At 36.5% G+C, this 13,874-nt stretch overlaps 1 protein-coding gene across 1 annotated transcript in view; it reads left to right on the top strand.

Annotated features, from left to right (window-relative positions):
* The window catches only part of LOC114049583 (lysosomal-trafficking regulator-like), a 247,660-nt gene that overhangs the window by 147,586 nt on the left and 86,200 nt on the right, over positions 1 to 13,874 (top strand). The window contains 6 exon segments of the mRNA XM_027870837.1: positions 58 to 195; positions 1,916 to 2,114; positions 5,294 to 5,425; positions 11,324 to 11,960; positions 12,334 to 12,511; positions 13,736 to 13,874. The exon segment at positions 13,736 to 13,874 is cut by the window's right edge and continues 37 nt beyond it. Of these exon segments, the coding sequence (XP_027726638.1) occupies positions 58 to 195; positions 1,916 to 2,114; positions 5,294 to 5,425; positions 11,324 to 11,960; positions 12,334 to 12,511; positions 13,736 to 13,874 (1,423 nt within the window).

Below are 13,874 nucleotides of genomic sequence, written 5' to 3'. Positions count from 1 at the left end.
GCCACTTACCATGTTCTAGCTTGCTGGTTGGCTAATTGATGTTGCTTATTTTTCCAGCAAGGTGTTTGGGAAGCTCTCTTGGCAGCGCTTGAAGTCCTTATTAGAGCTAATCACCACCTACAGATGTTTAATATCAAGCAGTTGTTGAAAGCTCGAGTGGTTCATCACTTTCTACTAACTTGTCAGGTTTTACAGGTACTTTTACCAAATTTGAATTGTTATGCTCCTTTAAAAATATTTTTTTTATTTGCCTCTTTAGTGCTTAGGATTATAAATTTTTGTAGAGAGATTAAATTTGTTCTGCTTGTCTCTTAAAGGTAGAACTAGAAGATTGATGTGGGAAGTATATAAAGGCAGATTTAGGCTCAGGGTAAGGACAAACTTCCTGAGAATTAAACAATCTAAAAGGAGAATGGGGGCATCAGAGTGGCACACTGGATAGAGTGCCGGGCCTAGTGGCAGGAAGACTCGTTTTCCTGAGTTCAGATCTGGCCTCAGACACTTACTAGCTGTGTGACCCCGGGCAAGTCATTTAGCCATGTCTGCCTCAGTTTCCTCCTCTGTAAAATGAGCTCGAGAAGGAAATGGCAAACCACTCCAGTATCTGTGCCAAGAAAACGCCAAATGGGGTCACAAAGAGTCTGACTTGACTGACGCAGTGGATCAACAACAAAAGGAGAATGAATTGCCTCAGACTGTAGTTGGTTCCATATCCAGTTATAGATAATAGTTAACATTTGCATATTGCTTTAAGATTCACAAACTGCTTTATATATGTTACCTCATTTGATCCTGTTACTTAAATATCAGTTGCTATTCCTTCCATCCTCTTGTATTTTTAGAAACTAGAAGAATACCACATCCCTCCAAATCTTCAAGGGAGGTGATTGCGTTATCACTGAGCTGAGAGGAAGGGTTAGGATACTTGTTGCTCTCTTCTCTTCTACTTCTGGATCCTTCTTCTGCTAAAGTCTCTAAATGGTCTTTTCTCTACAGAAATTCATGCAATCTAGTTATACCATCATTTCCTTATAGTCAGTTATTTTAGTAATTACTTTCCAGTACCCTCGAATTTCTCACCACCCTCTCTCTGCCCTTCCCCCTTGATCTTTGCTTATTTCTGCCTTGTCAATCCTCCTTCCTGGTTAACCTTTATCTCTTTTCTCCCAGTATTCCCCCCAGATTGCTGAGCATGAATGATGACGATCAGGTCCCGTCATTTTGCTTCCTCTTCTATTTCAAGGATGAAATTAACCTTAAAACAAGCCAAGAAAGTATTAACTGCTTTGATTTTGGTAGAGAGAGCTTTAGCAGATCTCTATATAATTATATTATGCCTCTGTTTCAGGCTTACATCATAGAATGTTAAAGTTGGAAAAGACCTTAGAAATCATGTAGTCCAGCTGGCTCATTTTGCAGATGTGAAAACTGACACCAACAAGGTTAATTGATTTACCTGAGGTTACACAACTAGTTAATGGGATAGAACCCAGGTATCCTTACTACCAATCTGTTGCTCCTTCCATTATGCCATCCCTGCATTGTCATTACTCTTTAGTGAATTCTCAATTTCATGCAGTGAGATAGACAAGTATTTAATAACATTCAGTAATAATAGTCTTTATTAATACTAATTATTGAATATAATTCAGTTCATATGTGCACTTTATTATAGCCAGTTAAGTCCTGTTTGCAAAAGTTCCTTGATTTTTGTCAGTTTGAAGACCTCTTTCCATGTAGGAATTCTGTTCCTGGAGCTCCCCTAGCCTGGAAGTGTCAGGACAGGCTTTGAGCCCAGTTCTTCCTGCCTACAAGCATCTATCTCCTATGTCATTCTCCTTTTAAAGAAATGTAGTGTGAAGTACAGAATGTTGTTATTTGATGATTCTCTTTAAAATAATGTTATTGTTTTCAGGTACACAAAGAGGGGCACTTGACATCCATGCCTCGGGAGGTCTGTAGCTCCTTTGTGAAAATAATTGAAGAAGTTCTTGGTTCACCCCCAGATCTGGAATTATTGACACTTATTTTCAACTTCCTTTTAGCAGTTCACCCTCCTACTAATATTTATGTTTGTCATAATCCCATCAACTTCTACTTTTCTTTGCATATAGGTAGGTATGTTCATGTATTATGTTATATTTAATTATCTTATTTTTTTCTTTCCACTTCATTCAAAGTTAAAAAAGGAGGGGAAGAGGAGAAGAAGAAATTTACATGATAACTTTATTATATATTAAAAGGAATGGCAAGTTGTATATAGTAGATTTGCAGTTTCATGGGTAATCTTTTTTTTTTTAACTATGCTATGTTATGGAAATGCTTGTTTTGTCCCATAAATTAAAAATAAAATAAATTTAAAAAAATTTTTTAAAGTAACATTAGGTGTTCATTAAGAAGTTTTGTGAAAGGCAACATCTGAGCAAGACTTGCTCCAGCTCAAAAATTGTCAGTGATACCTCACAGCTTTTTGAATGAAATATATACTCCTTAGCCTAGTATTAAGGATCTTCCACAATTTGCAACATTCTTTCCAGTGTTATTTCATTGCCTATTATTATCCCCTTGCCTATATACAGCATCTTTTGAGGTTGGTTAGATTTGACAGGACAAATCTGATTTAACCTGTGTATTATAATGGGACATGGAAGTCAGATTTTAAAGACTTTACCCATACAATACAAAAGAATAAGAATATTAAGCTCCCATTGCATGCAAAGTACTGTGTCAGACTATAGGGAAGATAGAAAAGCTAAATAACACATGATTCCTTCTCTGGGGCTCATTCTAGTGAAGGAAATAATTACATCCACAGAAATAGGCATAATATACAATAATGTACAGTAAATGCATTGAAGAAATAAAAAACGAAGTACTGTGTGAAGTCTGATGGGAAAAGTTGTTGGTGAGCATGGGGATCATGGAAGATCTCCTATAGAAAATGGCATTTAAGTTGAGCTTTTAAGGAATGTCTTAAATTCATTTCAGAAAAGAAGAGAGGACATTCCAAAGGGACATTCCATTGGGCCTAGATTTGCAAGAGTCCAGTGCCTATTCAGAGTCAGATCCTAGAATATTTTAGCTTGGAGCATGGAATGTTTGAAAGGGATTAATACGAGAAAAAGCTAGGTGCCAAATTGTTGAGGCCCTTGAATGCCAAACCAAAGAGTGTAAACTTCACTTAGAGAGAACAGAGTTATTCATCGAATACTTTTTTTTGGTGGGGGGGAGCAGAAGAGTGACAAATTTATATTTAAATTAAAAAAAGGTGTTTTTGGTAGCAGTATGAAGGATGGGTTGAAAGCAGAAGAGAATGAATATGTGAAACTCTCTAAGAAGGCAATTTCAAGACTACAGACAGGTAGAAATGAGAACCTATACTAGAATGGTGGCAGTAGGAATTGATGTTAGAAATTCTGAGAAGGCAGAATTTTATAGCACTTGGTAACTGCTTGGATATGAAGGATAAAGAAGTAGAAACAGTCAAAGTTACCCCTAGTATTGCAAACATGAGAGACTTAACAAATGATTATTCCACTCAGAGTAACATTAAAAAAAGAGAAGTATGTTTAGCAAGAAAGATAATGAGCTTAGTTTAACCCTCTTAAATTTGAAGTATTAATGAGACATTCTGGTGAAGATCACCTGTGGACAGAAAAGGAGGTCTGGAACTCTCTAAAGAAAGGTCAGGACTACAGATAGTCATTTAGGAGTCATCTGCATGGAATTGGTAATTGAAGTTGTGGAAGTGAATGAGACATAGAAGGTGCTTAAGCAATGTTTGATGAAGTTATTGTTTTAATGGTAGTAGTGATGGGAGGGGTGGAGTGTAATGATTAAACAGTGAATGAATAGTGAGGAAATAATGCCAGTGAAGATTGACTCCTTTTTCAAAGAGTTTAGTGGTGAAGGAAGGAGAGTATGGGTTTGAGAAGGTAGCAGGGTTGAGAGAAGGTTTTTTGGGATTGGTTTGTAGGATATTGAAGAACTACTCAGGTTCTTAGAGGAAAAAGATCCCAGTAGAGAGAACTGAAGATTTAATAGGAAATGATTAATGGTTCAATGTCTGCAGGAAACAGGACATCAAGTAGTTAGTGTGGTCAGCTTTGGTAAGGAGAAGGGGAAATCTCTTCCTCTTAGGAAGAGAAGGAGAACATACAACACATTTTGAGGTAGAGAGAAGAATATGTAACAGATGTTTGATAAGTAACCTTGAAAGTCAAGATAAGTTTGCATAGTGGTTGCAGTCATCAGGGTTTCCTCCACCCTGGGAAGTGAAGTAGAGAAGGTGACCCAGAGTTGGTATTGATGTGGTGGGTATTGTGGAAAGCGTAGAATGCTTGTGAAAGCATCAGTTGCCAAGCATTGTTGATTCTTTTTCCACATTTCTTGAGTCTATCCACTCATAAAACCACCACTCTAGTTCGTCATCTCTTAGCTGCTCCCTAGTTAGTCTCCCTACTTCCATTTTATTCTCTTTCTCCAATTTGTCCTTGACACTGCTCAAAATAATCTTCCTAAAGTACTACTATGACTGTATCACTCCTCTAGTCGAGAGCATTCAGTGGTCTCTATTGCACGAAGGATAATTTATTTTGGAGGTTGGCAGATGATCCTATTGAGGATATGGAAAGGATTGCATAAGTTGAAAGTTCCCAAAGAGATGTTAAAATATGATACTAAAACAGTGGTCTCAATGACATTAGGGAGCAAGGAAGGCTATCTTTGCCTGCTTTCCTATTAATTACTTCTCTGTAATCTATAAATAGGAATTTATTGAGACCTTGCCACGTACCCACCACTGTGATAGGTCTTTGTGAAGAATATGAGAGAAATAGAAAATTTAATAATCTTCTAAAGAACAAAGACCATATGGTTATGTACATAATGAAATGGGTCTGTAAATATCATTTTGGATGTTCCATCCATCAATGTAGATCACAACCTATCCATGTGTGCCCGTCCTATGCAATATGTGTCTTTATCCTCCCACAAATTAAGGATATAAGATGAATAAACAAGGGCTTTATCCTGAAAAGAAGTGCTAATTTTTGTTTGTAACTATGAATGCAATAGAAAAATTTTGTGTAAGCAAGAATAATCTGCTTACATGTTCCCCCCAAAATTATGTTGATATTTCTAGAATTAGTTGTAAATTTTTGGTTCTTTATTAACATTGAATTTAAGGCACTGAGTTAAAAGATTTGGTTTAATGAATTTCCATTTTTGTATGATTCTTTTTTTAAGGAAAAAATTTCTTAAATGTTAAATTGTTCCTCTTGTTTTATTCTAGATGGCAAGATATTTCAGGAAAAAGTACAATCAATCATGTACCTGAGACATTCCAGCAGTGGAGGAAAGAATATTGCTAGTCCTGGATTTACAGTTATAAGTCCATCTGGTTTTACTGCTTCACTGTCTGAAGGTACCATTGGCTACAACATTGCTTTCCCTCCCCTCCCCACCCAAAAAAACTCCTCATTTTTAGCCTTTAGGATGTATAAAAATATTTAATTTAGTAATATAATTTGAATAATTCCTACTAATTGAAGACTAAGCTGAGGAAAATTAAGAATATTTTTATGGAAATATAATTTTATCATATTCTGTGTGAAAAAGTAACTCAAAATAGCCTACTAAACTTCTGTTCAACCTGAATCCTCAGGAGAACTGATGAAACAAGATGTTCCAAGTAGAGGGAAATTCAAATAGTCTGGAGTTTTTGCCTTCATTCTAGTCTCAACCATGCTCATTCATCTTAATTATGTCTGGGTCCATTTCTCTTCCTTTTCCTGCCACCATTAGTTACCAGCTTTCTTCTTCTACCTTTGACTTAGCCCTATATTCACTGCCTTCCCTGTCTCTGGCTCTGTTCTATTCCATACCAGTTTTTTCATTTCCTATATAGCTTGGCCGTGTCTCTATCTCGAAACCATAAAATAGTGTAGGTATACACTCATCATTACTCAGATCTTTAGTTTATGTAAGATTCCACTTTTATTTTGTTTTACCACCAGAATGCTTGAACAGTTTTCTAGTAGTTTCTGTGACTTATAGTAAAAAAATAGTTTTAAAGTTAAATATAGCTTTAACTAATACCATGGTATTAGTTTTATTAGTAATTTTTCAAGAGTATGCGTTTTTTTTTTAAATTGTAAAACGTGAGAGTTGGAAGGGACCTCAGTATTCATCGTGTCCAACTTAAACACAAAAGAATCCCCGCTAGAACATAGCCAACAAGTGGTCCTTCTAACCTCTGCTTAAAGATCTCCAAAGGAGAACCCATCACCTCTGGAGGCAGCCCATTCCACTTTTAGATCTCTCTAATTAAGACTAAATTTGTCCCTTTGCAGCTTCCACTGCTTGGGCTAAACACAACAAGTCTCATCCCTCTTCCACATGACAGCCGTTCTTGATATGCCATGGATTCTAGGCCTTTTGCAATCGTGGTTACCTTCATCTGGACACTCTTCAACTTGAACAATGTTTTTTTTTTATACTGTGGCACCATGAACTAAACACAACATTCCTGGTGAAGTATGAAAAGAGTAGAACACAATGGACTATCATTTCCTTATTACTGGAAATTATGCCTCAATTAATGTAGTCTAAGATTCCATTAGTTTTTTTGGCTTTCATATCTCACTGCTGAGTCAGTCAATAAACATTTATTAAGCACCTGCTATGTGCCAGACACTGTGATAAGCTCTTTGGATACAAAAAGTGGCAAAAGATAGTCTTTACCTTAATAGGAAATAATTAAGAGAGGGAAAACCCTAGAATTAAGAGGAGTTTGGAAAGGCTTTCTTTAGAAGTTGGGATTTTATTTTATCTTATTTTTTTAAATTTTTAATTATTTATTTGTTTTCAACATTTACTTCCACACCACTTTGAGTTCCAAATTTTCACCCCATCTCGCCCCTCCCCCCACCCCAAGATGGCATGCATTCTAAATATCCCTTCCCCTAGTCTGCCTTCCTTTCTATCTCTCTCTGCCTTCTCTCATCCCCTTCCCCTTCAATTTTCCTGTAGGGCATGATGGATTTCTGTACCCCATTTCCTGTATTTCTTATTTCCCAGTTGCATGTGAAAACATTTTTTTAAACATGTGTTTTTAAAACTTTGGGTTTCAAATTTTCTCCCTTCCTTCCTCCCCACCCACCCTCCTTGATAAGGCAAGCAACTCGATACAGGTTATATATATGCAGTTATGCAAAACACTTCCATAGCAGACATGCTGTGAAAAACTAACTCTTATTTCCCTTAATCCTATCCTACCCACCCATTTATTCTATTCTTTCTTTTGACCCTGTCCCTCCTCAGAAGTATTTGCTTCTGATTACCCCCTTTCCCAATCTGTCCTCCTCTCTATCATTCCCCTACTGTCTTGTCCCCTTTCCCCGCTATTTTCCTGTAGGGTAAGACAGATTTCTACACCCAATTGAGTGTGTATGTTATTCCCTCCTTAAGTCAAATCCTATGAGAATAAGATTCACTCATTCCTTCTCACCTTCCCCCATTTCCCCTCCACTGTAAGAGCCTTTTCTTTTCTGTTAGTTTTTTTTTTTGTGAGATAATTTACCCCATTCTACCTCTCCCTTTCTCCTTCTCTTAGTATATTCCTCTCTCACCCCTTAAGTTTATTCTCCAGATATGACCCTTTCATTTTCAACTCACCCTGTGCCCTCTATCTATCTATATCTATATATACATACATATAATTTTTTCCCCCTCCAACTACCCTAATACTGACAAAGGTCTCATTATTACAGATAATATTCCATGCAGGAATGTAAACAGTTCAACCATAATAAGTCTCTTATGATTTTCTCTTTCCTGTTTACCTCTTCATGTTCCACTTGAGTCTTGAATTTGAAAATCAAATTTTCTATTCAACTCTGGTCTTTTCATCAAGAATGCTTGAAAGTCCTCTATTTCACTGAATGACCATTTTTTCCCCCAGAGGATTATACTCAGTTTTGCTGGGTAGATGATTCCTGGTTGTAATCCTATCTCCTTTGCTCTCCGGAATATGATATTCCATGCCCTGCGGTCCCTTAATGTAGAAGCTGCTAAATCTTATGTTATCCTGATTGTCTTTCTACAATACTTGAATTGTTTCTTTCTGGCTGCTTGTAATATTTTCTCCTTGACCTGGGAACTCTGGAATTTGGCTACAATATTCCTAGGAATTTTCCTTTGGGGATCTCTTTCAGGAGCAGATGGGTGGATTCTTTCCATTTCTATTTTGCCCTCTGGTTCTAAAATATCAGGGCAGTTTTCCTTGATAATTTCTTGAAAGATGATGTCTAGGCTCTTTTTTTGATCATGGCTTTCAGATAGTCCAATAATTTTTAAGTTCTCTCTCCTGGATCTATTTTCCAGGTCAGTTGTTTTTCCAATGAGATATTTCACATTGTTTTCTAATTTTTCATTCTTTTGGATTTGTTTTACAGTGTCTTGATTTCTCATAAAGTCACTAGCTTCCATTTGCTCTATTCTAATTTTTAAAGACGTATTTTCTTCAGTATTCTTTTGAACTTCCTTTTCCATTTGTCCAATTTTGCTTTTTAAGGCATTTCTTCTCCTCATTGGCTTTTTGGACCTCTTTTGCCATTTGGGTTAGGCTATTTTTTAAGGTGTTATTTTCTTCAGTATTTTTTTGGGTCTCCTTTAGCAAGCTGTTGACTTGTTTTTCATGATTTTCTTGCATCACTCTCAGTTTTTCCTCTACTTCTCTTACTTGCTTCTCAAAATCCCTTTTGAGCTCTTCCAAGGCCTGGGACTGATTCATCTTTTCCTTGGAGGCTTTGGATGTAGGAGCTTTGGCTTTGTTGTCTTCTTCTGGTTGTATGTTTTGATCTTCTTTGTCACCAAAGTAAGATAATGTAGTCTGACTCTTTTTGCACTGCTTACTCATGATCCCAACCAATTACTTGAGTTTTTAACTCTTTGTTAAGGTAAAAGTCTGCTTCCAATGTGAAGAGAGTACTGTCCCAAGCTTCGGGGGTTTGTGCAGCTGTTTTCAGAGGCACTTCTAGGGACCTGTAAATTTTCAGTTCTTCCAAGGTGTTATGATAAGGGGTGAGGTGTTTTCTCTCCACCACCACAACTAGCTCCACCACACCAGCATTCCTCCTTGACCCAGAACCGCCCCTCACAACTGTGACCCAGATCCAAGCACTGGTAGAGCAAGAGATTCCTGCCTCAGCACTGGCAAAGAGATCCCTGCAATCCCGCTTTTATCAGCCACTCGATTCCCCCTCAGTCTGTGGGCCAGAAGCTCAGGAAAAAGCTGTGGCCCCAGGCCGCGCTCGAGACTTGTGGCTGAGACCTAGCTCCTCTCTCACTGCAGTCACAGACTTTTCCCACTGACCTTCTAAGTTGTCTTTGGCGTTCATGGGTTGAGAAGTCTGGAAACCGCCACAGCTGCCTGCGATTCAGACCTCTGAGGCCTGCTCCAGGTTCAGTGTGCCCTGTGCACCCACACTGCCCCATGCTCCTCTCCCAGCCCGGTGCAATGTACCTTTCTGATCAACCATCCAGGCTGTCTTTGGCTGGAAATTTGTTTCACTCTGTCTTTTTGTGGGTTCTGCTGCTTTAGAATTTGTTTAGAGCCATTTTTTTAGGTATTTGGAGGGCTTTGGGAGAGAGCTCAAGACAGTCACTGCTTTCTCTCTGCCATCTTGGCTCTGCCCCCCCTAGTTTGAGTTGGGATTTTAGTTGGGACTCAAAGGAAGTTGCAGAAGCCAATAATTGGAGATGAGGAGGAAAAGCATCCCAGACATGGGAGACAGCTAGATAAAATGCCCAGAGCTGAGAGGTGGGGTGTCTTATTTGTGGAACAACAAAAAGACTGGATGGAAGGGTGGGAAGTAAGGTATAGGAAGGCTGGAAAGGTAGGGAGGAGCTAGGTTACAAAAGGCTTTGTGAATGTCAAAACAGTATTTTGTATTTGATTCTGGAGGTGATGAGGAACCACGAGAATTTATGGGGGGGGCGGTTAAGAGAGAATGAGGTGACATGATCGGGTCGAAGCTTTAGGAAAATCACTTTGGTGGCTGAGTGGAGGATAGATTGGAGTGGGGAGAAAACTTATTGACTGCTATTAACTAATGACTAATAATTATACTGACTCATATTAAACTTGAAGTCTATTACACTCCTTTTATCTTTTTCAGAACATCTGCTCTATTACTATACCTTTATCATCTTGTGCCTATGATGTTAATTTTTTTTGTACCCAATGTAAGATTTTACATTTTATGCCTGTTGAATTTCATCTTAGTAGGTTCAGCCCCATGTTTTGAGAGGTGTTGGGATCCTAACTCTGTTATCTAGTGTTTTTCTTACAAGCATCATTTTGTAATGTTTTGTTATTTTTATCAAAACTGTCACTTTTTTCATTTAAAAAAATTCATTCACATTTCATGTTATTATAGTCAAGTTTATATTTTCTTCCATTTGTCTCCAATATTGCTTTTTCTCCTTGAATTAGTATTTTTTAAATTCCTCTTCCTCTGCAAAGAAAATACTTTGTTTCTTTTTTTGTTTGCTTAATTAAGACAACTCTTCCAACAGAGTTTCTTTCCTGCTCCCAAATCTCTTTCCATTTGTCCCCCCTTTTTTCTAGTTTTGGATCTTTGATAAATATATTAATTCCTTTTTTTCTTTTTTTCCTTTTATCTAATTATCCAATTCTTTCCCTCCTTTCTTTCCATCAGTTAGGTCAAGTAAATTCTGGATCCCTTTAGCATAGAAGCTAGCATCCCTACTAGCACCTCAGGAGCCTTCAAGAGCATCCTTCAACTCAACAATATTACTTGATTATAGTGCAGTAATTTCTTTAATAGTATTAACCCTGAGTAATCCAGAAAAGGTTAACTTGTGTGCATGGTAAACCAGAGAAGGATAGCATTAAAAAATGGAAAAAGAACAGGACTTAGAGTCAAAAGACCTGAGTTAGAATATCCCATATGACAAGTCACCTAACCACCAGACCTCATTTTCCTCATCTGTAAAGTTATAACTTGGATTACATGTACCCTAAGGTTCTAACCAGTTCTTAAATACTATGATCTTATGGTAATAAAATAATGCTAATAATAATAAATAACATAATCATACACATAATATATTTTAGAAAGAATTCCATCAAATTGGTTTATAGAAGTTTTGGTGCTTGAAAGTAAGTAGCAGTTATCCAGAAAATTCCTTTATTTAGTTCATACTTAGGTAGATCATTTTATTCTGTGAAGGCAGCTGGACCAAAGAAGTGTTTTAGATGTAATCTAAAATGTTGTTTCCTATCTGATTTTGTCAGGAAGCAGTACTCCGAGCATTATTCCACAGCAGAATATAATTCAAATACTACGCTCTAAAAGTGTACCAACATCACCTGCTTCTTCTCCACTGGTGCAGCCACGTAAGCTGTCAGGAGATTTGGGCTGGAGTGTTGACAATTTACAAAATGCTCCAGATGACATTTCTTCTATTCAACCAGAGAAGGTTAATTCTGGGGAGAATGCGGAAATTTTGAAAAAAGTCCACGAAGGGATATTCATCAGTAGTTGTGAATCAGCAAAAACCACGTGTGAATCAGAAGAATTACCTTCCCCACAAATTTTTGTCAATGATGTTCCAAAACCAGATTCAGAAGAATACCCATCAATTGTGTTGGATAGCAAAGATCCAAATGCAGATCTGAGATTTGATGGTGAAAGTCCTAGAGATGAGTTCTCCTTACGCCGCCCTGATAACATAAAGGGGCTTTCTTCATTTCAAAGAAGCCATAGTATTATTGCAAGTTTAGGGCTAGCTTTTCCTTCTCAGAATGGATCCTCGGCTGTTGCACGATGGCCAAGTCTTGCTGACAAGAACATTGTTCCTGAAGATTGGGAAAACTTTACCTTTACTCCAGGTTATGAACAAACTTATAAGCAAATTATAAGTACTGATAGGTATGCAAATACTGAATTTTTCTTTGAGAACATTAACATTCCTTAAAATTAAATGTGTCTATTTATTCTATTACTTCTTATAATTAGGATACATTTTAGTGACAAAAAAGATTCTCTTTAATTATATGTAGTATTTAATTCTATTTAACCATATAGAGAAAATTCTTTAATCAGAGAAAATTTTTCAAGATAGTTATGCATCTTAAATATCAGGGATGCTGTTGAGTAAACTTGTAAAAAAGTATTAAGTCAGGAAACTTGTTAAATGTTAGAGACTATTTGGTATTATAAGAATACATTGTTACTCTTACTGAATTCTGTAGTAAATGTCTTTCTTACTGTGGAGGTAATACTTTCTCTTTCTAATTTTTAGTTCAACTGAAGACTGTCTGGTCCTTATATGCTGTGGGTTATATGACCTCTTACGTGGAGTTCTTCTGATCCTGCCTGATATCATGCTTGAGCATGTGATGGACAAACTTATTCAAGCAGACACACTTATAGTTCTTCTCAACCACCCATCACCTCCTATACAACAAGGAGTTATTAAAGTAGGAAGAAATGTTATATGTGACTTTTAATTTAGAAAATATATGTAAATGAAATTGAATCTCAAATAGGATTATAAGATAACTAAAGCTTAACTCAATAGTAATAATGAACCAACCAAAAATCTTAGTCTTCTATTATTGTATTTTCATTCAATTGTAAGCTCCATTTAGTTCTCAATATTCTAGGTCAGTACAATATTTTGACAACAGATTTACACATCTGGTTACTTTCAAATCATTTGCAATGGTTTGGGGAAAATAGGCGTTTTGCAGATGGGATACTAAATTAATTTTGTCATATGAGTGTTTCTCAGATACATAGCAAAATGAATTTATCCATTTGCCTTTCACAGAATCAGATTTTGTAGAGTTAGAAAGAACTTGAGGGACCATCTCGTCCTCTCCGTATCCGAAAGGGATCCCCACTATGAAAATACCTGTTGAGTCATCATCTGTTCTTTGAAATGTAGTGTTTAAAAACAAAATACAAACAGAACTTTCGTATTTCTCAGTTTTTTGGAATAGGATTTGGTGACTCACTTCCAAAAAATTTATTATGTAGTTTAAAGCAATTATCTGATTGTTTTCTTCTGAGATAAAGAATGGATATTCTGTTTATAGCTTTGCCTAACATTATGCTGAGGCCAAAAGCTATTTCCCTAGGCATAGAAAAAAGTGCTGATTTTTCTGAGTCCTATGTAAATCTATCATTAGCAGTAAATATTAATGGTAGCTTAGTTTAATGGCAGTGTTTAAGTGTTTCTCAGATACATAACAAAATGAGGTTAAAGATTTACCTTTCACAGAATCACAAATTTTATAAAGTTGGAAAGAACCTCTGGAACCTTCTCGTTCCCACCAAATGTCCAAAAGGAATCCCCACTATAAAAATGTTTATCAAGTCATCATCCATTCTTTGAAACACAGTGTTTAAACACTATTACATTTCTCAGCCTTTAGAGTAGGAATTTTATCAATAGTTGAAAGCAATTATCTGATCATTTTCTTCTGAGATAAAGAATAGACTCTATTCAATATTATTTGAATACTTTGTTACTAACTCTGAATTCTAAAAAGCATGGTAAATGTCTTTATTATTGGAATGATAATACTTTCTCTTTATTTAAGTTAATTTCCTTCTCTAGTAAAGTTAATCAGAATGAATTGTAAATATATTTTTAATATAAGCATAATCAACTAAGTTGTCAATCCTTTTTTGCTTAGCTTCTTGCTGCATATTTTAGTAGAGCATCTAAGGAACAGAAAGATAAATTCTTGAAGAACCGTGGCTTTGCCTTATTAGCCAATCAGTTATATCTTCATCAGGGAACTCAGAAACTTTTGGAATGCTTCATGGAAATGT

Source organism: Vombatus ursinus, unplaced genomic scaffold, assembly GCF_900497805.2.
Source record: "Vombatus ursinus unplaced genomic scaffold, bare-nosed wombat genome assembly UNPS02014798.1, whole genome shotgun sequence".
NCBI lineage: Eukaryota > Metazoa > Chordata > Mammalia > Diprotodontia > Vombatidae > Vombatus > Vombatus ursinus.
This window is presented reverse-complemented; position numbering and strand designations above follow the sequence as displayed.